Source organism: Alternaria ventricosa, assembly GCF_023758065.1.
Source record: "Alternaria ventricosa strain BMP 2768 chromosome Unknown scaffold_9, whole genome shotgun sequence".
NCBI lineage: Eukaryota > Fungi > Ascomycota > Dothideomycetes > Pleosporales > Pleosporaceae > Alternaria > Alternaria ventricosa.
This window is the reverse complement of record NW_026055689.1, coordinates 652,531-679,107: the sequence shown is the minus strand read 5'-3', so window position 1 is coordinate 679,107 and position 26,577 is coordinate 652,531. Positions and strand designations below refer to the sequence as shown.

At 53.2% G+C, this 26,577-nt stretch overlaps 9 protein-coding genes across 9 annotated transcripts; 7 read left to right on the top strand and 2 right to left on the bottom strand.

Moving 5' to 3' along the window:
* Nucleotides 1–728: 728 nt before the first annotated feature.
* On the bottom strand, nucleotides 729–1,606 carry J4E93_005895 (uncharacterized protein; the record flags this gene model as incomplete). The annotated part of the gene is made up of 3 exons (XM_049343813.1): nucleotides 729–1,001; nucleotides 1,087–1,322; nucleotides 1,441–1,606. The coding sequence occupies 3 exons, from the start codon at nucleotides 1,604–1,606 to the stop codon at nucleotides 729–731; spliced, it is 675 nt and encodes a 224-aa protein (XP_049199046.1).
* Nucleotides 1,607–3,530: 1,924 nt separating this feature from the next.
* J4E93_005894 (uncharacterized protein) lies at nucleotides 3,531–4,341 on the top strand (the record flags this gene model as incomplete). Its single annotated transcript, XM_049343812.1, has 3 exons — nucleotides 3,531–3,770; nucleotides 3,869–4,003; nucleotides 4,057–4,341. 3 exons carry the CDS (start codon nucleotides 3,531–3,533, stop codon nucleotides 4,339–4,341), a joined length of 660 nt encoding a protein of 219 aa, XP_049199045.1.
* A 3,823-nt stretch (nucleotides 4,342–8,164) lies between these two features.
* J4E93_005893 (uncharacterized protein) lies at nucleotides 8,165–14,264 on the top strand (the record flags this gene model as incomplete). The annotated part of the gene is made up of 3 exons (XM_049343811.1): nucleotides 8,165–8,190; nucleotides 8,331–12,194; nucleotides 12,245–14,264. The coding sequence occupies 3 exons, from the start codon at nucleotides 8,165–8,167 to the stop codon at nucleotides 14,262–14,264; spliced, it is 5,910 nt and encodes a 1,969-aa protein (XP_049199044.1).
* A 2,181-nt stretch (nucleotides 14,265–16,445) lies between these two features.
* Nucleotides 16,446–17,939, top strand: J4E93_005892 (uncharacterized protein; the record flags this gene model as incomplete). The annotated part of the gene is made up of 1 exon (XM_049343810.1): nucleotides 16,446–17,939. The coding sequence occupies one exon, from the start codon at nucleotides 16,446–16,448 to the stop codon at nucleotides 17,937–17,939; it is 1,494 nt and encodes a 497-aa protein (XP_049199043.1).
* Nucleotides 17,940–18,460: 521 nt separating this feature from the next.
* J4E93_005891 (uncharacterized protein) lies at nucleotides 18,461–19,086 on the top strand (the record flags this gene model as incomplete). The annotated part of the gene is made up of 2 exons (XM_049343809.1): nucleotides 18,461–18,628; nucleotides 18,742–19,086. The coding sequence occupies 2 exons, from the start codon at nucleotides 18,461–18,463 to the stop codon at nucleotides 19,084–19,086; spliced, it is 513 nt and encodes a 170-aa protein (XP_049199042.1).
* Nucleotides 19,087–19,644: 558 nt separating this feature from the next.
* On the top strand, nucleotides 19,645–21,510 carry J4E93_005890 (uncharacterized protein; the record flags this gene model as incomplete). Its single annotated transcript, XM_049343808.1, has 1 exon — nucleotides 19,645–21,510. One exon carries the CDS (start codon nucleotides 19,645–19,647, stop codon nucleotides 21,508–21,510), a length of 1,866 nt encoding a protein of 621 aa, XP_049199041.1.
* Nucleotides 21,511–21,841: 331 nt separating this feature from the next.
* On the bottom strand, nucleotides 21,842–22,635 carry J4E93_005889 (uncharacterized protein; the record flags this gene model as incomplete). Its single annotated transcript, XM_049343807.1, has 4 exons — nucleotides 21,842–22,206; nucleotides 22,258–22,341; nucleotides 22,440–22,453; nucleotides 22,598–22,635. The coding sequence occupies 4 exons, from the start codon at nucleotides 22,633–22,635 to the stop codon at nucleotides 21,842–21,844; spliced, it is 501 nt and encodes a 166-aa protein (XP_049199040.1).
* Nucleotides 22,636–22,956: 321 nt separating this feature from the next.
* On the top strand, nucleotides 22,957–23,775 carry J4E93_005888 (uncharacterized protein; the record flags this gene model as incomplete). The annotated part of the gene is made up of 1 exon (XM_049343806.1): nucleotides 22,957–23,775. The coding sequence occupies one exon, from the start codon at nucleotides 22,957–22,959 to the stop codon at nucleotides 23,773–23,775; it is 819 nt and encodes a 272-aa protein (XP_049199039.1).
* A 426-nt stretch (nucleotides 23,776–24,201) lies between these two features.
* Nucleotides 24,202–25,767, top strand: J4E93_005887 (uncharacterized protein; the record flags this gene model as incomplete). Its single annotated transcript, XM_049343805.1, has 2 exons — nucleotides 24,202–24,458; nucleotides 24,504–25,767. 2 exons carry the CDS (start codon nucleotides 24,202–24,204, stop codon nucleotides 25,765–25,767), a joined length of 1,521 nt encoding a protein of 506 aa, XP_049199038.1.
* Nucleotides 25,768–26,577: the final 810 nt, after the last annotated feature.

Genomic DNA, 26,577 nt, shown 5'->3' with positions numbered 1-26,577 from the left:
CCCACAACCCGTGACCCATCCCATCGCAGGCCATCCCCATACAAACTCCACCTGAAATAATCCCGGTGGTAAAACATCACCTAGCCCCGTTCTGCCACCACATGCATGCAGGTATCCTTGGTCTCGGTAACAGTTCTTGTTATTTCGGATAGCAGTTTCCGCGTTTGAACTAGATGCCGTTTGCCGATGAACGGTTTGGCGGCTTTGCGGGATGGTCCTTGTAAAAGTAAAATGCACTGCTGCACTCGATGAGAATGCGGATTAGCGGCTTTGGTCCGCGGCGTGTGGGCTGCGAGTGTGACAGTGACAGGTGTAGTGAGGGCTTGGGGAGGCTTGATCTGTTTTGGTATTTGGGGTGTGTTTTAGGTTGTGAGTTGGTGGGCTGGAGGTGGGAGAATCCGAGCATTGCCATGACTATGTCCACTTGTGATGTCGATGAGACTCATATACTATTTCCATGCGGGTCGCGAATCTAAATTAACGCGTGGTATCCAGATCTATATACACAAAGAACGCTAAGTGCAGAAACGATGCAAAGCTGAATGAAACCAACAAAGCCAGTCGTAGGGAGTATCAGCGCTGCTGAGTCTCCGTCATTACTTCCACATCACCAGCTGTAGACTATGGAGGGAAAGAAAGAGTCGTTCGATTGAGCATGTACGTTCGTTGGCTTCGCTCCCGGCTCTTCCAAAACCCTCTTCTTTTTTATTTTCAAATCGTCCAACCGACTATATCCCCCCAAGTCCGTTCTTCTCGTCAATGTGCCTGTAGCGCTCCTGCTCCATGCGGTACTTGAGAACCATGGCAACGCAGAGTACGAGGATCATGTCCACGCCGACGATGCCAAAGGCGGCAGTGAAAACGCGGTCCAGGTACGTGTTGGCGAACGAGGAGAACTTGCCAATGCAACCTCCCTTCTGAGCGGCGACCAGGGTGTTTTGGCATGTACTGTCCTGGACGAATGGAGGGGTGGTCGAGTTCACGTAACCGCAGCAGTCGAACTGTTACTTGTCAGCTTGTGTGCAGACCGGCGTTGACGTGCTGAAGATGCGCTTCTAGTGCTGACGCCAGTCATGGAGGACTCACCTTTTGCTGCAGCAGACTCTGAATAAGCGGCGACTCACGTCCCCAAAGTACACTGAGGTTGGTGCGGGTTTGCAGAGTTTCCACCCAGATGGCGATACCGAGTCCGAGTGTGAAGGTTGCACAGATGACGACTAGCCAGCCCTGAGTACGAAGCCAGCCTCGGTTTGTTGGAAGGAAGAGCGCAGGGAGAGACAACAGGAATGTGACGAAAACGAAGATGGCATTGACCACGCCAGCTGGAGAACTGTTAGTTGATGCTCCTTGATATTACTTGTTTACAGGCGATGCGTGGGACGGTGCCGGAATATCGATTCCTTCAACGCCACCCTCATCGCCCATCTGTGAATGTCGTACCTGTCAGCGGACACTGGCCGAGGAGCAGGTTCTGCGTGACGTTGTCTACGGTCGGAGTGGCGCGCATCGATTGCTCAGATATGAGGGAGAAGCCCAGCAACAGTCCTCCACATCCGGCGAAGAGGAAATCCATGCCCACAAAGGCCATCATCAATTTGGTCGGCATCTTGACGGTAGTGCGATTTGACGGAAGAGACTGGAGAGAAAGAAACGATTGGACAAAGAATGGAAGTCGAGCGCAGCGGAGCCGTCCGGCGTACTCTCGTGAACTACGTCGATCAAAGCGATCAACGCGGATTATTAGATAGAAAGTAGCGAAGAGAAGAGAAAGTGGTAGCAAGAGCAGCGCTCGCGCGGAAAATGCATGGCATTGGGGACACGGGGGCCTTGAGCATTAAGAAGCACTGCGCAGGCGCGTCGCAGTTGGACCACGGCGATGCGTGGGTGGTTTCAGTAGTGTTGGAGCATTGTGGGCGGCCAATCACGGGGGCGAACGGGCATAATGGTTCGATGTTTTGGCGCTGCGACGTCGGTGAGCCACAGACGAGTGGATCGCGGCGTGAGGATGCTGCGACGAGAAGTTTGGAACATTGAATTACATGGTGATGGATGGGATTAGATGCAGTGGAGCCGCGGCATTTGGCTGTCACAAGGCGCGGGGGTGGTGAGTACCAAGCTGCTGCCTCACGCAGGCCGCCACCAACAGCGCAGGCGTGCGGGACGAGGGAGCAGGCTAGACCGTCGCTGCAAGCGAAGCGAGATCAAACGGGGAAGGTGCGTAAGGGAGGTGCTTGCCTGGTGCTGGCTTGGTGCAGCCGCGGCTTCCAGCACGACCCACGCAGCACCACCGTCTTGGGGAGGCTCTGGAGTGGCATGAAGTGCATGTTTGGCGGATGGACAAGAACAGCGGGAGGGATAGTTTGGCATCTCGTGCGGATGCCTGTCTGCTGGCCGTCTACTCTCTGCTGTCGCCTGGGTAGTGTGAACTGTAAGACGGACAGGAGTGGGAACCGACATTCACCAGTTGACCGTCAATCTGACTTGAGCGGGACTAGCGGCGGCATTCCACCAATCAACATGAGACGAAACAGCGGGGCGTGCTCAGCTGCCTCTAGCGCAGCCCTCGGCCTGCTCAGGACGGCGGACTTTTCATGTGGAAAGGCCGCTGCTGTTCATCTCCAAAAGCGACCTGACAGGCCAAAATCTAGTGGGAAGGGGTCAAAGTTAGTATCAGCACGACGGGCGCGCTGCGCTGCAATCTGCCAGTTCATGCGTGTCGCGACGGCGGCGAGCGAGGCTGGCGGCCAGGGCAATAATTGTCGATCTCCGACTCAGAGCTGTGACCAGGGTTGCGCTCAAGCGCATCCGCCCCCAGTTGTGTGGATAGTTGAGGGCCTGCCCGCACCAAAGCAGCCAAAGCAGCCGTCGAGAGAAATACTTGACCACTCCCGCCGTTTCATTCCCAATACCGTTCGTCCCTTTCCTTCCTCAGACAGCTCTCGGGCTATAACACACCTGCACCACTCCGTCTGTCCCTGCGTGCCCGCCAAGCTCCACAAGCTCAGGGTTCACGAGACCATCGCTGCCTCTTTTTGCACGCTCCCCAACGGCGCGCCAAAACAAAGCATCGCCGCACCTGATCCCCCAGGCTGTCTAACAGGTACGTCGCCAGTTCTCTTGCGCTGCTCCTGCGAGGCCTGCCGCGCCAGGTCACGCTCCCCGGCACCAAGCCCTTCGACCAGCACCCCCCAGCCACTGGCGCTGCACGGGCCCCCGAGCAATTTAGTGCCTTCCACCGAGCACAGTGCGACCAAGCGTTTCCTCCCCCGCGCACCTTTTCCTTGCATTCCTGCTGCGCCATCAAAGGGACCAGCCCCGATCTTTTAACAGGCCGCGCTTCCTTTTCCTATTGAGGGCGTCCTAAGAGTCTAACCCAACTCAAGCTGTCTGCAGTTCCTTCTGTAACATTTTGCGCGTCTGCCCAAACCACGCAAGAACGCCTGCCAACTCCCCACACTCGGCCCAACTCAGCTTAGGGCCTTCGTCCCCCAAACACTGCGGGTAACCAATCTTTGTCGCGACTCACCACCATGGCCAGCGAAATCACCGAGCACGACCAGAACGCGTCGCCGTCTGTCCACGACGACGGCAATGGCACCATGGGCATGGAGAACCGCGGCGTCAAGCGTGCGCGCGCTGCTGCCGACGACGACGACGACGATGATGACAAGCCCGGCCGCGAGCGAAGAAAGATTGAGATCAAGTTCATCCAGGACAAGTCGCGTCGACACATCACCTTCTCCAAGCGCAAAGCCGGCATCATGAAGAAGGTACGTTGGTGCCCCCGTCGCGCGCATCGTGGTGCATCTGCTCCCGCGTCGCTTGAAACCGTTGCCTGCACCGAGCGCTCCGCTAACCTCGACCCCAGGCCTACGAACTGTCCGTCCTGACGGGCACGCAAGTGCTGCTGCTCGTCGTCTCTGAGACTGGCCTCGTCTACACCTTCACCACACCCAAGCTGCAACCGCTAGTCACCAAGCCCGAGGGCAAGAACCTCATCCAGGTACGCTGCAACCACCCACGCGCCTGTCGCATTGCATTACTAACCGCGCCCAGGCCTGTCTCAACGCCCCGGAGCCGTCAAGCGGCGACGCGAATGGCGTCGACAACGACACTGTCGAATCGCCAGAGGATAACCACGCCCAAGTGCCGCCTGGTCAGCCACGCGGAATGCCGCCCAACAACCAGCCCATGCCCCAAGCCTACATGACGCCCGAGGCTGCCCTGCACTACCAGAGCTATCTCCAACAACAACAGCAATCAAACCAGTACCCCATGGCGCAGCAAGGCATGCCCCGCCATCCTGGTGGCCACTACCCCCAGGACCAGAAGCTGGGTTAAACGTAATACACACATACTCTACCACTTTGGTAGCAGGTCACTACTCGGAAGGCGCATAGTAACTGGATAGGGATACCCACATAATGGCAAAAGTAATCACGGTGTCGCTCAACGACCAAGACGCAGGTGCATGCATGCGAGTTCGCATGCGACGGTGTGGCGAGTGAGAAGATATGATGTGGGCACGCAATGTTGGCGGGGATGCACTTGCACTTCCGGACGACTGTACGTCTTACGTGGATATTGGCGCAGTCTGTGGTTTCTTTATTCTCAGTCGTTTGTTCTCGATCAACATATCTAGCATCTCCTGTCACATTTACCAGGCGCTGTAGACCAGATCTATAACTCTACTCATAGTCTCGGTCCAATCCAGCACCTTAATTCACTCCAAGCTAGCCTCGTGGGCCGCTATCCGTGAGGGCTTAGTCTGGTCTGGGCATTGCTTCCTATTCCGTCGCTCGAACTTGCCTTTCTGGGAGAATAAGCTTGCCACCACAACTCAAAACCCTGAACTGTCCGCGGACCACTCTTTGAAGTAATTTCTTCCAAAACTCGCGTTATCCGCCGTTTCGATCTCCCCACCGTGTCTGGCTCACCGGAGCAAGAACTAACAACCACACGCATCGCTTGACTACTCTGAGATGCCCTATTACCTCTCTCCACTGGACTGCAACGTTTGTTTCCCAGTGAAAAGCAATGTGCAACGTTGCCTCCAGGCTCGTGCGCGACACCGATGACGGCTCGATAACGGCTGGGAGCTGGGAGCAAGGCTCTTGTCGCCTACCGGCTGAACTGAACTAGAGACTCGAGAACACCCTCGAGGAAATGTGACATCCGCAATCGCACGACCATGCCCGCCTAGCGCGGCTTTCTAGATCACACCATGTACGTGGAACCACGTACGTCCTTCAGACTCGATGTACCGGGAAGCTTTGCAGAGCCAATGCAACACTGGTACCGTCTACCTCGAGCCTGGCTTTAACCACTGGCCATAACGACACTCGGTCACGATCACGGCAATACCCTCCAAATGTATGACTACGTGACTGCGGCATATGGCTGATACGTCGCACCAAGTGGCAGTCATGTAGTACACATCCAGCCGATGGATGCGAAAGGCGCACGCCACCTACTCCTTCGGAAGTATCTCGAGGGCTGGGGTACCTAGAAAGAGGTTGTTGATGAGATGCAAAGAGCGCCACAGTGGAGCGAATGAGGCTGTGCGAGTGTGAAGATGTTCTCGAGATGCCGCTGAGCGTAACTGATAACACGTCGTGCGATTCCGATATCGCTCCCACATAAACATCACCAGGAAAAGAATGTGTGTTTTGCGAAGGAGAGAGATGGAAGTTTGTCGCGGGATACAGGTGCCCTCAAGACTGACAGCTGTCGTCATAGGGCTGATCCCAATTTAGTCGGCCAGCGGCTCTTGAAAATCACTGCAAGGTTACAACTACGGACCGCACCGCGGAAATTCGCCGAGGGATACCTACGCCGGGCCATGAACACAGCATCGACGCAGTGCGACTGAAGTCTTCACGCTTTGTACGCTGACCTCTGTACGTCGGGTCGGCACGGTGGAACTCACTAGCACTTAGCCTCTATGTCATTTGTGTAGCGCCTGTATGGGTCTCCAGGCTATCTCATATCGTTTTTTGTCTTTGCGTATCTGCCGCTGAGAAATACTCATTCAACGTTGATTTCGGCTGTTGATTGCTTGTGTGCTACTAGACGCGTCATTTTGCCTCCCGGGTGCGGATGTCTTCCCGTAGATGGCCTCTTTACTTCTTTGAGCGGTCCCCGCGTTTTGGAGAGCTAATGCCGGCTCTTAGGGAGGATGCATTATAGGAATTGATCGGCGATGCTTTCTACGTCTTCCACGGGTTTTCTTTCCGTCACAACAGCATGGCATACGCTGATACTTAAAATCACTACTTACACTTATCCATACCTGCTGTCGATGACGTATATTTTGTAAGTCTCGATGGTATTTTTGGTAAATGTAGTGAATAGACTACGCTGTAAGTTGAAAGCTTATTCGCTTTGGTAGATGCATGTCTACTTTTGGTCTTCGGCAGAGCAGTCTTATTCCATCCCAAGCTGCTGTCTGCCACGAAAATATCATAGAGTGCAACCTCGCTTTCGGTGTTTCTTGCCGTTCAGCTCTTCGGTGTAATCACATTGATGATGTATATTCCATTTGCTGTTCAAGTATCGCTATAAAACTATTCCGCACATCATATCCAGCTATAACGTTTATACATTGCCTCCGGGGAACACGAAAAGATATTCAGTATTTTTAGATATGTTGACTCTACTAACGAAGTGTAACCAGGTCAATCCGACAGTCTTCTCGGCATGATGGCTGCTGATCCTCGTGCGTTTCGTCTGAAATCTACCTACTGTGCGCATCGGTGACTGGCTATCTCACACACACAATCCGATGTGTCGTTAAATGCGCATTATGTGAGCAGTTCCATGGTGGCTATCACAGGAGCCTTGTATGTCGCGTCGTTTGTGATGTTCAATTAGTAGATCTCCGTGCGCTTGTCAGTTCGTGAGTTTGGGGGATAAACATCAACAAAGCTTGAAATGATAACGACGTGCATTGTGCTCCTGTCGCTCAACACCGCCGTCCTTACCCTATGCCTTCTCGTATGCGGTCAGTATGACATACCTTGTGGTCCTTTCTGGTTCGACCAGTTGTGACCCTTACAAACGTGGCACACCACTCCGAACATGATTCACATTGATCAATTACCTGAATCCGTATGCAAGACCTGCTGAACTGGCGAACCTGGATTGTGATGTTTACTACGACCGAGTTAATATCTTTCGACAACCTGAGATATCAGCGCATACGGATTATGTGTTGCTGCCGTCTTCGTATGCGCCTATAAAAGGAAGTGTGGAGGTGTGAGTTCGGCTCCGGGGGTTGACTATTGCCGAGGTGGAAGAGGTATAGGTTATATGCTTCAAAATAAAGAGTGCATCTTTGGTTCAGACTGCGGTCTGGTCCTGATTCGGGCTGGTCTTTAAGATGGTACTTTGATATACGGTATGATTGCGATAGCTTTGTTGTTGTTCGCTGGATTAGATCCATGGATGCTTCAAACGCCCGAAGACATCCCCACGCGTCATGAAGATGCTGTAAGCGTGACGCCTTGATTTTTGCCGTCCCTGCGTTTGACGCGAGGACTGTCGCCCACAGTGTCGTCTTTGGCCCGCCTTTTTTGGATCGTGCTGGCTTCGCAAGCCTGGTGGACGTCTAACCTAAAAAGCCCAATGCTGACATGAGGTACCATAATCTGCAGACTCAGCCTCACCCCTAGAAGTAGCTCCAGAAATACGAGTTTCGTGACGTCCCGAAGTTGCTGTGGGGATGGAAGAGGAAGGTTAATAGGCTTGGCAATTCGGACGCGGAAGTGGAGCGCGCTAGTGGACCGCGTCGCGTTTGCATGGGGGAATCTCTGATGCACTGACGTCTGTGATGTACCTTTCTTCTGCCCAACGCACCGCAACCTCACCTCGCCCTCACCCCTTGGAGCCCGGCAAACGCACTCCTACCGACGCTCCTTTGACAGATATAAGACAACCCAACTGTCTGCGCGCCTTCTCTCCTTCTTCGACCACCTGCGCCGGGCATTGAACGGGCGCGACGGACTCTGCAGGATAGATAGCATCCCCTAGATAGTCACAAGTGTAGCTCTTTGTGCTCGCATAGAGACTCTGAGGACAGTGAATGCTGAACTGCGCTTCGTCATCTCTCGGAGGGATCGTGGGTGGGGCGTCGTCCTAGCAGGAAGGGCCTGGGTGAGGCATCATGGCGGAAATCCTCGAGAAGATAAAGTAAGTACCGACGCTTACCAAGCCTCGTTCCTATCACATTGAATGCTTCTGGTCGCCCTGGAATATTGCTACAAGTATCCTCCTGTCGTTACCAGCAGCTACATCCGCATACCAGACATGGCTAACCTTGTGTCTCACAGCGAGCTCCAACAGCTACCCGAAGAACAACATTTGTTCTGCCCTCGAATCGGCGATGACGGATCAGTATACTACGACGAAGACGTTGCGGCATACCCGCCCGAAACCGACCCCACCGAACTCGCCGACCGCAAGCTCAAGCTCGAAGCCGCCGAAGACAGGAAATGGACCGCGCTCAAGGCAACCGAGATACTGGCATTCGATGGAGAGGAGGCAGCACCGCACAAGGAGTGGCTGGTCAGCCGGCTGAACAGCCTCATGCAGAGCTGCGATGTCTGTGTGAGGGTCTTCCACCAGAGCAGAGCGGAATGGCGAACTCGGCTGATCGACTCCTACGACGAGGACAACATTGGAGATTTCTTACAAGTGGTAGATAACCAATGCCTGGGTCGCATACAGAAGGGCTTAGACGATGCCAACGATATACTCAGCAAAGCCGAACCGAAGACGCGCTCAGTCCGACTGTTACCGAACGAATGCACATACGGCTTCTTTGAAGCACTCAGCTGCGATGCCCTAATACGGAACGAAGAACTCCTCCAGCGACACTTCGACGCACCATTCGACATGGTACAGACAAAGAAGCGGTTGAAGGTTCAGACATACCTCCCTGCTATGACGCGGTTCTTGTTCAGTAGGGTTGACAGACGGCATAAGTGGGCGACGGAGTCATGGTCAACTTTCAAGAGGAACATGCTAAAGTCGGAGTGGGATTGGGCTGTACGGGATTATGTCACGAGTGTTATGATGAAGGTTCAGATGAGCAACTTGGACTTGTCCATCGTACCGCTCTTCTGGGGCGGCATGCGGCTCATAGTAGCAAGGATGGACAGGGACTTGGTCACAGACTCACTACGGGGCCTCGATGGCGACTTCTATCGGCTGATGCTTGATCACCTCTCACTGAAGTCTGAAGGCTTCCTCGATCTGATTGCGACCATGAAGCAGCTGCTGGAAAAGTCACCGATTGACTACTGGGACGGCATGAATGCTGTCACTCCTTCCATCGCCACAGTGGTAGAGCAGGTGTTCAATAGCCCTGTCTTCAACCAGCTCCTTCTTGCAACGGCGGAGGCAAACGAGCAGAACATGAACAACCTTCACGCTGCGTTCGGCTGGATACCCGTCTTCCTCGACTCCATCAAGCTGTCCAACCTTGGTCCGGCTGTCCGACCGTTTGCACAAGCGCTGCTTGGGCGCTGTCAGTCCGACCGCTACCCCCCTGCGGCTAGAGCATACTGCTACAAAGAAGGTCTAAAAGTACTGGATTACGCCTTCAGGAAGATGGGCGAAGGCAAGACCATCGACAAGTTTGTTGGCCAACCAACCGTCAACGGCATGCTGGATTTGCTATCGACTTTCATACAGTCTCTCGTTACGAGCCTCAAAACCTTCAAGCAAAGCAAAGAAAACCAAGAGGATATGCAATTGACACTCTCAGTAATCGAGCATGCCTTCAAGCTGGAAGCGCAGTCTCTCATTATCGAGCGGCAGCTTATCTCTGCGCAGCGACCATCGCCTACCGAAACTCCCCCGTCAAGCCCCATATGGAAAACGGTTTTACGAGCAATAGGGCCCGATAGCTTAGAGCTCGCTACGCATCTGCTGATAGCTGGGAGGGGTTTGATCGGTATCGAAACTCTGCAGATGAAGTCGGGCGTTGACAAGGTACCACAAACGGTACGACACTTCAATGATCGTTTCAGACTACTTTCTCAATCTGTCACCGACGTTGTGGAGAAGATGTCGGAATTCGACCCCAAATTACTGCAAGCTCTGTTCGGACAACAGCCTGCAGCAAGCGCCATCGTCTCGCTGATGTTTTCATCTACGGAAGACACCCGCAATTCCGCTATTGAGCTTCTGAAGGTTATCAGTGGGGAAGAAGAGCGCCGAGGTGCTCTACAACATATCTTGAGAGCCCATTACAGGCACGTCGTTCGAGGTATCTCGGATTCAGTTCGCCAAGTTCGACTGAAGAAGGCCTTCGCTCCCGCACCAAGTATGATCCGGACATGTACCGATATCATTGATATTCTTTGTAACTCTCAAGACGGTATTTTGCGAGGCCGAGAATACGACCCCAACGACGCTGCAGCCACGATGAACCTATGGGAGAGCCTATGGGATTCATTGACGATGATCTTTGCCACTACCGAAGCTTGGAGCAACTTGGGTTTCTACGACAAACATATGATGATGGACTTTTGCCGAGACACTATGCAATTTGCGGATGTGCTGTTCGACCAATGCAGCATCTTTGCAACAGCGCTGAAACCACCGACCGGCGATGAAGAAGAAGCGACATCGAAAACAGCGTTACTCAAAGAGCTGCTTGCTCGGCCCGCAAACGCCATGGAGGGTCTGGCTAAATGGCTCCGTCTTCGCGACGAGTTTCTATCTAGTAAATCCGTCACATTGATTAGCAAGCTTCTTGTTCGGCTACATCGTGTGTCTATCGAGATCGACCCCGATGCGCTTTCGTACATGGAACGAGTTCTCTCAGGAGACGTCCGCGCCAAGCTGAGTCAGACACAGCAGGCCGAGCTGCAGCAAGCGCTTGAAGAGCATCTGGGCCGCCCGCTCGTGAAGGAAGAAGAGCCCGCGCAACCCAAGCAAGCCTCTATCAGCAAATGGATGGCTCCTGGAATGGCACAGTCTACGGCAGATGCCAAAGCTAAGTTGTTGGCCAGCATGACTTCCGGGTCTAGTAAGTTCCAGGAGCGACGTGAGCAGATGAAAGCTGCCGAAGCGAAGGCTGCGCAACAGAAAGCTCTCAATGACAACAAGAAGCATGCCCAGGACGAATTCAAGCGCAAGCGGCAGGCTGAACAACAAAGGCGCGAACAAGAGAAAGCTGCTGCGATCGCTAAGGCAAAGGCAGCTCGGGGTGCTTCAGGTCTCACTGCCGAAGCCGGCTCTGGCCTCGAAGGCTTGGGTGTCCTGGGCAAGGATCAAGCTGCGAAGGGAGAGGGATTGATGCATTCTTCTGACGAGTCATCGGATTCAGACGGTGACATTGATGAAGACTTGTTTGGCATTAAGAAATCTAAGGTCAAAACTGGACCGAAGACGAACATTGTCAATGAAGTCAAAATTCAAATGCCGACGAAGAAGAAGAGAGCTCAGCGTTCTGCCAAAGATATGCGTGCTCGTCTGGCGCCTGATCTCAGCAGCCTCCATCGTACTATCCTTGGCTGGAACTACTTTCACGAAGGCCCCTTCCCGCCCAAGTCTAGGGCAGACCAATACTCCAAGGTTCTCAGTACTTTCCGTACACCCAACGATTACCAAAACACCTTCGAGCCTCTTTTGACGCTGGAAGCATGGCAAGGGTTCGTCAAGGCCCGTGAGGAGAACCAGTCCAAGCCATACGAAATAAGAATCACGTCGCGAGCTGCTGTCGACATGTTCCAGGAAGTCGGTAGCACTATGACCCACGTCGAGAACAAGGAAGTCTTCATCTCTGAAGGAGACATCATACTCTTCTCGCGGACCAAGTCGCCTTCTGCGAATGAGCCAACGTGTCTTGCCAGGGTGTTTCGTGTGAAGAGGAAGCAGCAGCACATCGAAGTTTCGTACCGGGTCGTACCAGGCAATCCTCTGTCAACCTCACTGCAACCGAACAACACCATCCTCGGCTTCAAACTCGAGTCCATTACATCTTTAGAGCGCGAGTACGGTGCGCTGAAAGGTCTTCAGTACTACGATCTGTGTGACGAGATCATCCGCGCGAAGCCCTCTCCGCTGTTGACCTACAAGGATAGCCAGATCCAGCCGCTCATTGCCAACTACGACGTGAATCCGGCGCAGGCAAGGGCTATCAAGTCTGCCATCGATAATGATGCGTTCACGTTGATCCAAGGGTAATTCAAACATCTGCGCGTCGTCAAATAAGATACTAATAAGACTACAGGCCTCCTGGTTCCGGAAAGACCAAAACGATTACCGCCATCGTTGGAGCGATTCTCAGCGACAGTCTTCGCAACCGCGGCACCGCCATCGCTATTCCGGGCCAGCAACGTTCAGATACTGCTTCGAAAAAGCTGCTTGTCTGCGCGCCGAGTAACGCAGCCGTCGATGAATTGGTCATGCGTTTCAAGAACGGCATCAAGACCCTTAGTGGCGAGTCGCGCAAACTCAACATTGTGCGTTTAGGTCGTGGCGACGCTATCAAAGCCAGTGTACAGGATGTGACGCTAGAAGAGCTTGTCAACAAGCGATTAGGCGTAGATCCATCAAACGGCAACGACCGAGAAGCGACTCAAAAGCTTTTCCAGGAACACAAACAGATCTCCGATCAATTGAAGCAGGCCTACCAGCAGCGGGACACTGGCGAAGTTAAAGGCGAAGCAGCGAGCAAGCTGGACGACGATATCAATGCGTTGCGCAGGCGGAAGACAGCCCTTGGTACGAAGATTGACAACGTCAAAGATGACGAGAAGCTCGCCAGCCGTAACGCCGACCTGAACCGACGACGAGCACAGGAGGCAGTCTTGAATGACGCCCATGTCATTTGTGCAACACTCAGCGGCTCTGGACACGAAATGTTCCAGGGTCTGAGTATTGAGTTCGAGACCGTCATTGTCGATGAGGCTGCGCAGTGTGTCGAGATGAGCGCTCTTATCCCCCTCAAGTATGGTTGTGCCAAGTGTATTCTTGTCGGAGATCCGAAGCAACTGCCTCCGACGGTCTTTTCGAAGGAAGCAGCGGAATTCTCATACGAGCAGAGTTTGTTCGTTCGCATGCAGAAGAACCACCCAGACGATGTGCATCTGCTAGACACTCAGTATCGTATGCACCCGGAGATCAGTTTGTTCCCCAGTCGAACATTCTATGACGGCCGACTCTTGGATGGTGGCGATATGGCTGCGCTGCGCAAGCAGCCATGGCATCAGAGCATGCTGCTAGGACCTTACCGCTTCTTCGATGTCCAGGGTCAGCACCAAGCTGCTCCGAAGGGTCATTCGCTTATCAACATTGCTGAAATCAATGTCGCTATGCAGTTGTACAAACGAGTCACTTCCGACTATCCTGATTATGACTTCAAGGGAAAGATTGGTATTATCACGCCTTACAAGAGCCAGTTGCGCGAGCTCAAACAGCGTTTCATGAACGCATACGGTCAGAACATCATCGAACATATCGACTTCAACACCACAGATGCTTTCCAGGGCCGTGAAAGCGAAATCATTATCTTCTCCTGTGTGCGAGCCTCTACGACAGGTGGCGTTGGTTTCCTTCAGGACATTCGCCGTATGAACGTCGGTCTCACGCGTGCCAAATCGTCTTTGTGGGTGTTGGGTAACTCCGACTCGCTCATGAGAGGAAAGTTCTGGAAGAAACTTATACTGGACGCCAAAGAGAGGAAGCGGTTCTCCGCTCAAGATGTTCCAAAGATGCTGAATCAGCATTCCAGCAAGTTCCCGGCACCAAAAGAGGGTTATGTACAACCCAATCGTCCCACACCAGAGGTCAAGCTAGAAGTGAAGTCAGAGCCCATGAGCAGGGCGACCAGCAACCAGTCGAGTACCTCGTCAGACTCAGCACCCAAGGCTATCAAACAAGAGATCAAGTCAGAGATCAAGAACGAACGAACACTAGTACATCACGAGAAGCGCAAGTTTCAAGACAGCAATGACGCAGGCGCAATCAAGCACGAGAGTAGCGACGCCGAGATGGAAGACGCACCGTCTGACTCTGCCTCCAACACTATGAATGGTGGCAGTGGACGATCAACGCCGGCTGGCATGGCCGATGCCCAACGCAAGAGCTCGACGCCTAGTGGAGAGACGAGTAACGGAACGCATGGCGCGGTCGCTCCTCCGCCGGGAGATGTCATTGGCGGCATGTCGATGGCAAAGCCGAAGATCCGCAGACGACCTCGCGAACCACCAAACCCTTTTATTAAAAACAAGAAGCCAAAGAATGGCTGATTGTACATTAATTGGCCAATCGAAGCTGCTGGAGCAGCATGATTTCCTTATGTATATGATTTGGCAACATCTACTTCTAGCAGTATGTGGCATCATTTGGCGTGGCGGACACTTCCATCAGCATTGTCTGGCGTTCTGTCGCGTTTCTGTGTATATGTAGCTATCCGACATTGTTACTTCCTGGGGCCACATTGTTACTTCCTGGGGCCATATGCCCTGATATCGTATTAGATGAAGATCGGCCACGATGCCTAAAGGGGCGCTCTGTGGCTGAGATCTGGCAGGTAATGATCGACGTGCGTGCCGTGAGCTGAATCGCGTCGAGTGTGAACTACCGTACACCTTTCCCGACCTCGGGGAATATCTAAAGCGTGTCCTAGCCTAGGACGTGCAGTTCGGCGTCTTCAAGACATCTGAGCGTAGTGCATTGATCACGACTATGCGTGGTCGCAGCATCGCGAGTGCGTGAGGGCCACGACTTCCTCTGGCTAGTCAGGCGTTCCTGTACCACCGTGACGCACACCGCCCATTCTCAATTATTGGATTCTGCACTCCACCTCATTCAAGCAAAAATCGACAGTCCCTTGTCGCGGATCATTCTGCATCGGCATATGCCTCAATGCATCGAAGCGCGATATCAGCAAGGCGCTCCCCTCGTCGCCGGATCAAGCAAGCCGCACTGCCCTCAATCTCTACTTGTACTACATCGCCACCAATCACCGTCGTGCACTCGTACTACAAAGCAATGCGCCCAGTTATCGTCATCGGCGAGCGACACATTCTTCAGATCGTGGCTGGCTTGCAGCTCGAGTTCCGCGGCGATTTCCAAAATGTTTTGTGGGCAAACAATTAAAGTTTGTGCTCCTCGGCTGCAAACACCCTTTGCGTCGCGGAGATTCCACTACTTTCAAATGCTACTCCTATCATTTTGAACATTTCCGGGGCGAAGACATCTCCCGATCTATGCGACCTCATTGTCGGCTACCGGCTTCGCTGTCAATACGCTGTAGTGTCACGTTGCTCACCTCACGCCATTACGAGCTCGAGAAGTGATCCCTACACTCAGATCCGCCCCTGATTACACCACATCGCTTTCCTCCTGTCGAATTTGAGAATCTGTCTTATCTGCAGCAAGCTTGGGCGCGAAGAAAGCTGCCGGTCGCCATGCTTCCTAGACACTAAGTCCAGTCCCACGCCGCCTCTGCCAATCACCGAAGACAACCCTTCATCTACCCCTGCTTGGGGTTACAGCCAACAAGCAGCGGTCTTCGTGAGATACAACACTACTGCGTCTGCTGAGTTACCCATCTCCTGACTGTACCACAATCTGAGCCAGCTTTCCCTGCTAAGCATTACTTACAGCTCACGTTTAGGCATCGGGTTTGAAGGAGGACTCTGGTTCCCAAGTCGCCTTCAAGGGTACCTAGCAGCCAGATTGCAGTCATGATGTCGTCTGCTTCGACAGAAAATCTCTTGAACTCATTCCCAATGTTCGGGAATGTCAGATGGAGTGTTCTTGAATATACTGGGGCGTTGGGAGAGACGTGTAAGATGAACACAAGCGTGTCGTCCGAGTCGCTCAAGCGCAATTCAACGGCCTCGACGCAGGACGAAAACACCCCGCCGACCACTGCAGGGACTCCACCGACTGGCTATGGCTTGTCACCACCGGTGCAATTTATAGATGAGTCTGGGTGCCAACGAAGACGCAAAGGCTCTTTTCTCAACCATACCCCACGACATTTCGGAATGCGGTCTTCAAAGCCACTCGACGTGTACCAACCTTCCAGAAGTTTCAAAGAGAACTACTCGCGTCCCAGAACGTCTCAAGGGTTCCGTTCACTCAGCAATAATCGTGTCGCTGCAAGTCCACGTGCTTGTAGCTCGTCGACAGCATCACATACTACTGGAGGGTCCACCACGGTTGATTCTCGGGAGGCAGTCGAGCTTGACTCCAGAGACATCTCGTCGCCCTCGTCACTTGAGGTCTATCAACCGTCAGCCAGGCCAAATCGACGCTCGTCCTCCGTTCCTTTGGCTAGAGTGCTTACTTATGAGCCTTGCTCCACTTTGGCTTCCGAGCGTGTAGGCCGCAATGCCAGTATTGGAAACGCAAGCATCCCAATCAGTCGCCCACAAGACAAGAAGCGCCAGCGCCGCCAGACGCCATTCAAAGTAACGATGCCGAATCTGACGAATGCCGCACGACATGCGCCACTGGAGCCACTGGTAGCCAAGCATCGACGCAAGGCTAGCTATGACACCATGAGCGAGCTGCTACCTGAGATCGAAACCGAGCAAGTTGGGGAAATGGGCACTTTTGGGGTGATTCAGAGATACTTCGACAGCCAGACGAGTGGTCCAGTGTCTGTATCGAAGGCGATCTGCCACGCCTACTCACCAGACCCACGAGATGTTCCCCTCCCAGTTTCGCCTGAGCCTACTCTTCCGAAGTCGACCAGAGAGCCTATCGAGATCTATGCCATTGGTGAACCAGATCTGCATGAGCCACCGCCAGCAGTACCCGATCGAAGTCCAAAGCGACTCACGAACCCAAGCTTCCCAACCCAGATCGAGCCGGCCATCTCCACGCATGACGAGTTTGTCTTCGTAGATGAGGAGCAACATTCAATGTGTGATGACGACAAACAACTGGAGGGTGATCTCCACGTTCCGAAGAAGCGAGTCTCAAAACGCCTTGACGTAGGACAAGCTGGCCGCGTAGGTTCCTCGCAGGTAGGACGATTGGCGCCACCAATTCTCAGCCACGATGCACTGACAGCGAGTGCTGATCTTGGTCTGAATGATCTCAGCTACCACCTGAAACATACTGGACCATCTACAGACCCTCAGTCTACGGCCTCACCGCGTAAGCAAATGAAGCTGTTCAAAGTCAAACAGCGCAAGACTCTGGCTGCTCGCGTCGGATCCGTGGAAGGCTCTCCTCAGCGAGCACGCAGACAGGCGCCTATACCGACGTGCGCCCGCGAGATGACCACGTCTGGAGGCGCGCGACATCTTAGGATCGTCATACCGACCGAAAGCCCCCGCAACACTCAGGTGATTGCTGTTCACCCATCCCAACCTCCGAAACAACGACGTTCCCGACATATCGCCATCACATTTGACGAGGAGATGCTGAACCCTCTCGCCAGCCCGAAAGTAGAGCGTATAATGGCCAGCCATGGGCGTCGTTCGTTCTCCGAGCCGGCTCCTGTGTCGCCGCGGAGCCCGAAGAGGCTACCCAAGTCACCAAAGTCAGTGCCTGTTGATGACCATCCACTAGCGGTATCGCCCGCACGGTCAAATCGAGAAGATCAGACGAGAGCTCGGAAGCTGCGAGACTTGCAGCGCATCAAGCGCAAGCCATTGCCGACGTATCAACAGAAAGAGCAGCATGTCGAGCCGGTTGCTGGAGCATTACCGACGCCAGCTCACACACCAGAACCTCTGTCAGATTCAGTCGCGATTGACAGTGGCCATGACGACGTTGCCGAGGAAGAGAGTTCGGTCAGCAAGATGGCACGGTTGCAGGAGAGGGCCATGTTGCTGCAGAGACAGAACATGGAGCTCACAGAGGCTCTGGCGAAGATTGTGGGGCTCGAGCTTGAAGATGGAGATCTGAAGCCGGAGGACGTGCTAAGAGCAGTCAGGCAGGTCAAGTTCTCGCGATAAAGATAGTAATAGGTGGATGAGAGTGGGTATTCGATAATCGATCAATGCAATTAGAGATATCTTTAGTTTGTGTCTGGGCTCAATCAATGCTCTGGTGTCGCAATACGATCGTGACGAGCCGACACGAGGAAGCTCCTGAAGATCATGACGAGGCTTCCCTGAATGTTCCAAATATAGATCTGGTTCCTGAATGCTTGGCACATTGCCCAGCTATCACAACGAATCGTGTAGCCGCCTTGCTGAGTACCTAGGTATCTTGAAAATCAAACCGCTGCACTGTTTTCGTATATTCAACGTCTCAAGTATCGCTCTCAAGCTCACGTCAAGCTATCGGATAACCTGAAAGCCGCGACCTTCTCACCGCCTGCTTATCGATAAGCACCAAAACACCCCCGCGACCCCCAGTCCCGCGCGTTGGCACCAGCTGTGGAAAGACTGATCGATTGCGTCGCAAACCTCGTCACAAGCCAATTAGCCACCTGTACCTATACCTCACCCGCTCGAAGCAATCCATACATACGATGTCATCGTCCGAAGGCCCGCTCTTCAGCTCCGAGCTCATCTCGCCCGAAGTCCTCAAAGCACTCCCAGAAGGCTACAGCTGCCGACCGCTCGAGAGGAAAGACTACCACAATGGCTTCCTAGATGTACTGAGGGTACTCACCACAGTGGGAGACATAACCGAAGAGGTACGAAATCCTTCACAAATCCCTAGACCAAGCAAGACATAGCTCTGCCATACCTAATCCGAAACGAACACACGTATCACGAGCGCACCGCTAACGCATCAATCTCCCTACAGCAATGGAACAAGCGCTACGACTGGATGTCCGCCCGCAACGACGAATACTTCCTCCTCTGCATCACCGACTCGTCCAACGCCATCGTCGGCACCGGCGCCCTCATCGTCGAACGCAAATTCATCCACCAGCTCGGCCTCGTAGGACACATTGAGGACATTGCTGTAGCCAAAGATCAGCAGGGCAAGAAGCTGGGTCTGAGGATCATCCAGGCGCTGGACTTTGTTGCGGAGAAGGTGGGCTGCTACAAGACTATTTTGGATTGCTCAGAGGCGAATGAGGGATTCTATGTTAAGTGTGGGTTTAAGAGGGCGGGGTTGGAGATGGCGCATTATTATGGGCGGTAGACGTGGTGAGAGGGGGATTAAATGCATAGTGAGGGCGTTATTTGGAGGTGTTGAAGAGACTATTAGATCTATGGAATATAGACTATCGACAGAGTACAGCTAAAGCATAGATTTCTGGTATGAAGCTGCGCGTCAACGTCGCTCTCTTCAGATGCGTATATTGTGACCAGGAGAAGTCTACCGGATTTGCGCACCGGACCTAATGCTCTAGATGTTAAGAAATATACGCATCACGATCAAGAGTTTCAACGCAAAATAATATAGAGCGCGTGTTGTACTGTGTTTGTTGTTGATCCCAGGCATGTTGCTGCACTCTAGGGTAGTGGTGGATCAGATCAGCTAAACCTCGATTTGCTCGCTTGCACTCTACCACCAACACCATCATCACCGCCGCGCAACTTGAGAATCCAAGACAACGAGTACTACCGAAGAAGTAGCTTATTTCCGATGACGGGTGCTCCTGATTATCGCTTGGACCGCCGCAATCTGATCACTTGATTTAGGCAGGTGTTGAAATTTATCATTGTGGAAGAGTCATTCAAGATCAAGAAATAGACAATGGACAAGATGGCACACGACGAGCAACAAAAAAACTGCGAAACCGGAACGTCACAGATTAGCGAGAAAAACACGGATCAAGCAGAAGCGGGAAAAACGCAACCATCAGCGAAGCCCGAAACCCAAGAATCTGTAGGAGATAAGTTCTCGCCCTACGATATATCCAGTGCGCCCAAAGTCTCTACCGGTCTCCCGCCCGAGCTATGGACTATAGTACAATGCGCGCCGGCCAATCTTGCGCCTGAGTACTTTCTCGAAACCGGTCGCGACATGCTCGAAAATCCCAATCGAACTTCGACCCATCTTGCGCGCGCAGAGCTTTCCTACCAAAGTTTCACAGACGCAACGTACAATCCCAAGGCCAGTACCCCAGAGGAATTGGCGAGTATTGTCAAGCATCTACGACCAGAATGCCGACCGCAACTGATCGACAGAGGTATAGAAGGGTATGAGTTAGAGTACACGGTTGTACGGAAACTCATACCTCGGAATCCGAAGTTGGATGACTCGCTGATGCAGACTTGTCATCTGTTTGTATCGCACGAGGATGTCACTATCACAAGCGCAGATGAGAAAAAGGAGACTGTTAAAGCAGAGCGGTATATGGTTGTATACATTCCTCATGCTGCAACCTCAGAAGCCATTCCCTACTATCACCCCAAAGTCCGCTCGTTGGCCATGCTATATACATACTTTCCATCAACCTCTAAATCAGCACATACATCTCTGATCTCCGCACCCGGGCACCTGTCTATCCATTACTCCCTCTTCCCTAGCCAACCTCTCGATAACCGCCTCTCCCGCACTGGTCTCAAGCTTCTGGAAGTTATACACAAGCACTCGCGCGGTCGACAAGCTGGGTATAAGAAGCGTGTCCATCACGATCAAGTCATCAGCCAAAAGAGGTTCCAGGATACATATGCATTCTTGAAGGGCAAGTATGCGAAAGATTTGATTGAAGGATGGGTGGAGCAAACGCCTGCTGAGAAACATGTTTTCGAAGACCTGGGTATTGCTGCCTTCCTCATGGAGCTATGGACGGACATGTACGGCCCCACGAGCGACGCGGTCAAGCATGTCAACGACTTGGTGGAAGAGAAGGAAGATACAGCAAAGCAAAAGACCAAAATAGCACAAGCCAACTTCCCAGGCTTCGTAGACATCGGCTGTGGAAACGGTCTCCTCGTCCACATCCTAAACGCCGAAGGCTGGCACGGCTGGGGTTTCGACGCCCGACAGAGAAAAACATGGGAAACCTTCCCACCACACCACACTGAGAAACTGCAAGAGATGCTCCTCGTACCTGAGATCCTCCAACCACCTCCCTCAGACACAAATACCCTCTCAACACCCCACCACAACGGCGTCTTCCCATCCGGCACCTTCATCATTAGCAACCACGCCGACGAACTCACCCCATGGACACCATTACTAGCTCACCTTAACTCGTCCCCTTTCATCGCCATACCATGCTGCTCGCATGACTTTGGTGGAACGAGATTCCGCGCGCCGGCGCATGCAAAACACGTTATTCCTGATCCGATGACGGCGGATTCGAAGAAGCCCAAGCAACCCTCTGCATATGCCAGTCTGTGCAGTTGGGTATGCCATTTAACAGAGGAGACGGGGTTTGTGGTTGAGAAGGAGCATCTGAGGATTCCTAGTACGAGGAATATCGCTGTGCTGGGGAGAGTGCCGGCCAAGGAAGAGGGACGGAAGAATGATCAGGCGAGCGTGGAGGGAAGACTCGAATTCTTGAGGATATTGGTGGAGAAGGAATCAGGTGGGCAGCCGATCGGACAGACTTGCACAAACTGGATGCAAAGCGGTGATGGATTGATGAAAGCTGGAAAGGGCGGACATTGAGATGAACATTGCTCCGTCATACCACATGGTGAAGGAGTACAAGCATGAAACGATATATAACGGCTCTCTAGAATAGCATCAACAGTGTGCAGCTGACATGGTCATGCCATCACATGCACTAAGAGATGGTCAAACAGAATAGTTCACTGAAGGTTATGGGGTATCATTGAGGACATGGTCGTCCAAGACTGCATCATCGCAACTTAGACAAGCGATCCATTCGTAGTATCATCCGGTCATTTCGCCGTATCCGATCCCATTTTGTAATGCAGTAAAGCCCGACATGAAGATGAAACCGTATCTAGCCTTACTCCAGAAAGCCCTCAACTGCTTACGAAGCAGGAGCAGCGCCGCGTCCCCGGCCGAAGCCACCACGGAACTCGGGCTTGAACTCGCCAGGGGCAGCACCCTCAGCCTTCTCGCCAGCATCACGGCGGCGGTAGCCGTCACGGTCACCACCACGGTCACCGCCACGTCCACCACGGCCGCCACCACGACGCTCACGGTCGTCACCGCCACCGAGCATACCCCGGGGAGGAGCAGAGCGCTGCTGCTTGATGTGGGTCTGGGGAACGATCTCGGCGGGGAGGTGGAGCCATTCACGGAGGTAGTCGAGACCCTCAGGGGTGAGGGTGTAGTAGTACCATTGCCACGAGAAGCGGGTCTTGAGGTAACCGCGCGAGGTCAAAGACTGGCCTGTTGACTGTTAGGACCCGACGATGTCGCAGTGCAGTAGGTGATACTGACAAGCCTTGACGACGTAAAGGTTCTTGGTGTCGATCTCGCCGTGCTTGGGAAGGTTGAAGTCCTTCTTAGCAACCAGAACTCCCTCTGTGGTGACCGTGTGTCAGCCTATCCTTATATGCAGCAAAGCCGCGAAAATGTATGATTGTGCCATAGCCATGGCTCGAGTGCGCGGGGATACTAACCTCGGAAGAGGTACCTGGAGAGAAGAATGGTTAGCCAATGTGGTCAATTGTATGGAAGGGAATCAAGTGTAGCTCAGCCCATATCAAGTCGTATCATTTCGTGCGAAACTCAGAGCTCGAATGCGCCGTGGCATTGTTTGTTGTAGAGGTAGACTAACTCGTGGATCTTCTTGCGGTCCGCCTTGGGAATAAGCATTTTGACGGTTTGCGAAAGACTCGGGGATGCTGAGAGTTGTGGTTGAGGTCGATGAGGGCAGAAGTTCGCTGAGGGCAGGCGATTTCGAGTGATGGGTGCGAAGCTAGTCTAAGCGAGCGCTATGACCAGCTGTTGCGGTTCCGCCAAGGCCTGGTCCCCAATCTTCAGGACTCAGTCGCCTGCTGCTCCATCACCAAACCACTCTCATCCACCCACAAGCAGCTTTCACTCTAATCAGAGCTAAACCCCCCACAATCGCATTTTGAAACGATCGCGATATTCACCACACACGCGCGAAATCTAAAACACCGACTCGCAACCATGGACGCCGCCACCCAGTCCCCCATCACCGTCATCGTCAACAGCATTCGCGGGCAGAACATCGCCTTTGCGACGCAAAAGGATGCGCCTCTTACTTCCATCTACGATACACTCTACGAGCGCGCGCCATGGATCCAGAACTCGTCCTACATCCTGACCACCAACTCGCGCCGCTCCGTACGTCATGACGCTGCACCCGTGTCGTCGCTCCTATCCTCGCCTGCAGACACTTTTCTATCCCTACGCCTGACCGTACCGCTATGTGGTGGAAAGGGTGGTTTCGGATCTATCCTGCGCGCCCAGGGTGGTCGCATGTCCTCACGCAAGAAGAAGCAGGGCGACGTGAATGGATCATCCCGAAATCTGGACGGGCGACGCCTGCGCACAGTCACTGAAGCCAAGGTGCTTGCTGAGTACCTCGCGATCAAGCCAGAGATGGAGCAGCGTGAAAAGGAAGAGCGACGGAAGAAGTGGGAAGACATTGTGGCTAGCACCGAGCGGAAGCAAGAAGAACTCCAGAACAGCAGAGGTACAGCACGTCTCGACGGGAAATGGGTGGAAGACAAAGAGGAAGCAGAGAACAAGACGAGAGAAGCTATTGAGAAGATGCTTATGGCACAACGAGACAGCTCAGAGGAAGAGGACGAGGATGATGCTCAACCGTCCGCTTCTTCTTCAAAACCTGTGCAGCAACGGGCTATGTTCGGGTGGGACGACGAAGATGATGAGTTCATGAGCGATAGCGAGGAAGAGGAAGAGGTCTCCGAGGAGGACGTCAAGCCAGTGATCGAAGGAAAGGGGAAAGGCAAGGCTGTCTGAGATCCGTCGCACAGCCAGAATAGTCGCGGAGGCAATTTGATTTGAGCAGCATACAAAGGCGTTAAGGACAAGCTACACTATAGATACCCCATACCAATACACACACTCTTAGCACATGGGGCGCACACATTTCGCCCCATGGGTTCAGCATCTTTCTGGAACAGATTGCCAAAGCAAAAATGCCATTCTTCAACCAAGGTCCATTCCATTCGCCTTATCATCGCGTGTTCGCATGCTTCCATTAGCCGACGGATAACCTGCATATCAGAAAGCGGGATAGTCCCGCACTACTGTTATCGGACATCCGACCCGCCCCTTCCTTACGACTGGGCGCCTGTCATGTCATGTTATCCTTTGAGATGCCGACTTCCATGACCCGTGCCGCCATGACTTCCACCTCCTTCCCTCCTCACTTTTCCTCACATAATGGCTCTGCTGGCTAACAGATTCCCGACTGCACTCGGCATTGCAAGCAGACGCTACCCCGCACCAAGAGCTGCACCTACTCCAAGAGCAGGGATAGCATGCAAGCATGTCAGATGCTTCTCTAATTCGCCACGATGGCAGATCAGAACGAAGGAGATGAATGATGATTCGATGAGAGATCTGAAAGTCAACCAGGAGAGATTGATGAAGGATATACACGACACATGCGAATGGGGCATAGGCGAGCCATGGGGCGAGTAAGTAGTCCAGAGTAATGGATATCCCGTGGCTGACGATAGTAGAAAGCCAACGGAGACGGGTATGAAGCGATTGGCGCTTTCTGATGCAGACAAGACTGCACGTGACTGGTTTGCAGAAACAACAAAAGCACTCGGTTGTGAGGTTACCGTTGACGCCATGGGAAATCAATTCGCTGTGCGACCGGGACTACGGAACGACAAACCACCTACATTTGCAGGAAGTCACTTGGATACGCAGCCTACTGGTGGACGGTACGACGGAATCCTTGGAGTTACTGCTGGGGTGGAGATGCTCAGAGTGCTCGCTGACAACTGGACGGAGACCGAGTACCCTGTCGGCGTAGTCAACTGGACTAACGAGGAGGGTGCCCGCTTCCCCATGTCAATGGTTTCCAGCGGAGTTTGGGCGGGCTCGATCCCTCTTGAAACGGCGCATAACCTTCGCGAAGTTCATCCTGGAACCGCAACCATGAAGTCTGAGCTCGAGCGTATTGGCTACCTCGGGAGTACACCAGCGAGTTATGAGGCCATGCCCATGGCGGCGCACTTCGAGCTTCATATCGAACAGGGTCCGCTTCTGGAGATGGCAAACAAGAAGATTGGAGTTGTCACTGGAGTGCAAGCCTACAAATGGATGACCATCAAAGTCAAGGGACGAGATACGCACACCGGAACTACTGATCTCAAGTCGCGAGCTGACGCGCTGTTGACAGCGAGCAAAATGATCCTTCATTCTCATCGCCTTGCAACTGCCAACGCCGCACTAGCATCTACGGGTATACTCAACCTGAAGCCTGGCTCAACAAACACGGTGCCAGGCGAGGTAACTTTCAGCCTCGACATCAGGGCACCGAAAGACGAGACAGTCGCGAAGATGAAGGAGCTAGTCCTCCGCGATTTCCCCAAGATTGCCGCAGGCGAAGATGTTGAAGGCTCAAACCACGGTTGCACAAGTGGTCTTCCACTCAGTGTTGAGATAGTCGAGGATTTCGACAGCCCAGCAACCAAGTTCCACGCAGACTGCATCACGTCTGTCAGCCAATCCGCGCGCAGTATTCTCGGCCCTAACCAGTCTATGGAGATGACATCTGGTGCTGGGCATGATAGCGTCTATGCGAGTAAGCGCTGCCCGACGAGCATGATCTTCGTGCCGTGCAGAGAAGGTGTGAGCCACAACCCAAGGGAGTTCTGCAAGGAAGAGGACTGTGCACTTGGTGCCCAAGTTTTGTTACAGAGCGTGGTAAGGTTTGATAGAATGAGGGATGAGAGAAGGGTTTCGTGGAAGCAAGAGCCATATACTCTATAGGAAGAGCATGAGGGGCGACAGCTTAGCATGACCCGTGTAGTCTTTGGTAATCCACGAGCTCATTCGTTGTAGCACTGGTAATCAAACAGTTTCATTCCACTAATTCTCACGCCCGGCGAAGCGATGTGAAAGTTAACATTGACAGCGACCCAGCGGGCGCCCTAGAGGAAGCTAGAGTGCAGTAGCGCCGAATGTGACTTAGCGCCACTGCCAGATGGGCAACGCCCGAAAGTCCGCCCCCATTGCCTCCTCCACGTGCGACAGCTTTCACAACACACGTTCTTTTCGGGAGCTGAGAGCCGATAACGACACCATTCTAGGGGCTGATGCGATACTCGAATTGCAGAGGCGCTCTTCCGTTGCACCGCGCCAGAAAATCGCGTTTCACGGCGCGTTGCAGCTGCAATTCAGCCATGCTCATCCCTGAGGCACACGTTCAGCCCGCCAAGCTCAACACCCAGCATGTGCCTTTCAAACGGTCCTCACGCTTCATTAGTGATACCGCACTGCAATCCACCCTGAGATTTAGCCTTGGGAAACTTGGCATTTGTGACCGGATCGCACGAACAGATTGTCACTCTCGCGAACAACCCGGGCATTACAGATCAGCGTACAACACCACTTGACTATCACTAGTTTCATACAAAGTTCTCAGGAAGAGAACTGTCGCGATAGGTCCGTTCGGACTAAGGCTGACATTGCTGTCTGCAGGTGCTTCAACAGGCTCGCATGAGCTACCCCACGCTTAACCCAAAGTCCTACAAGCCGTCGGCATCCATGATACCCAAAGATACGAGATATCATTATTGG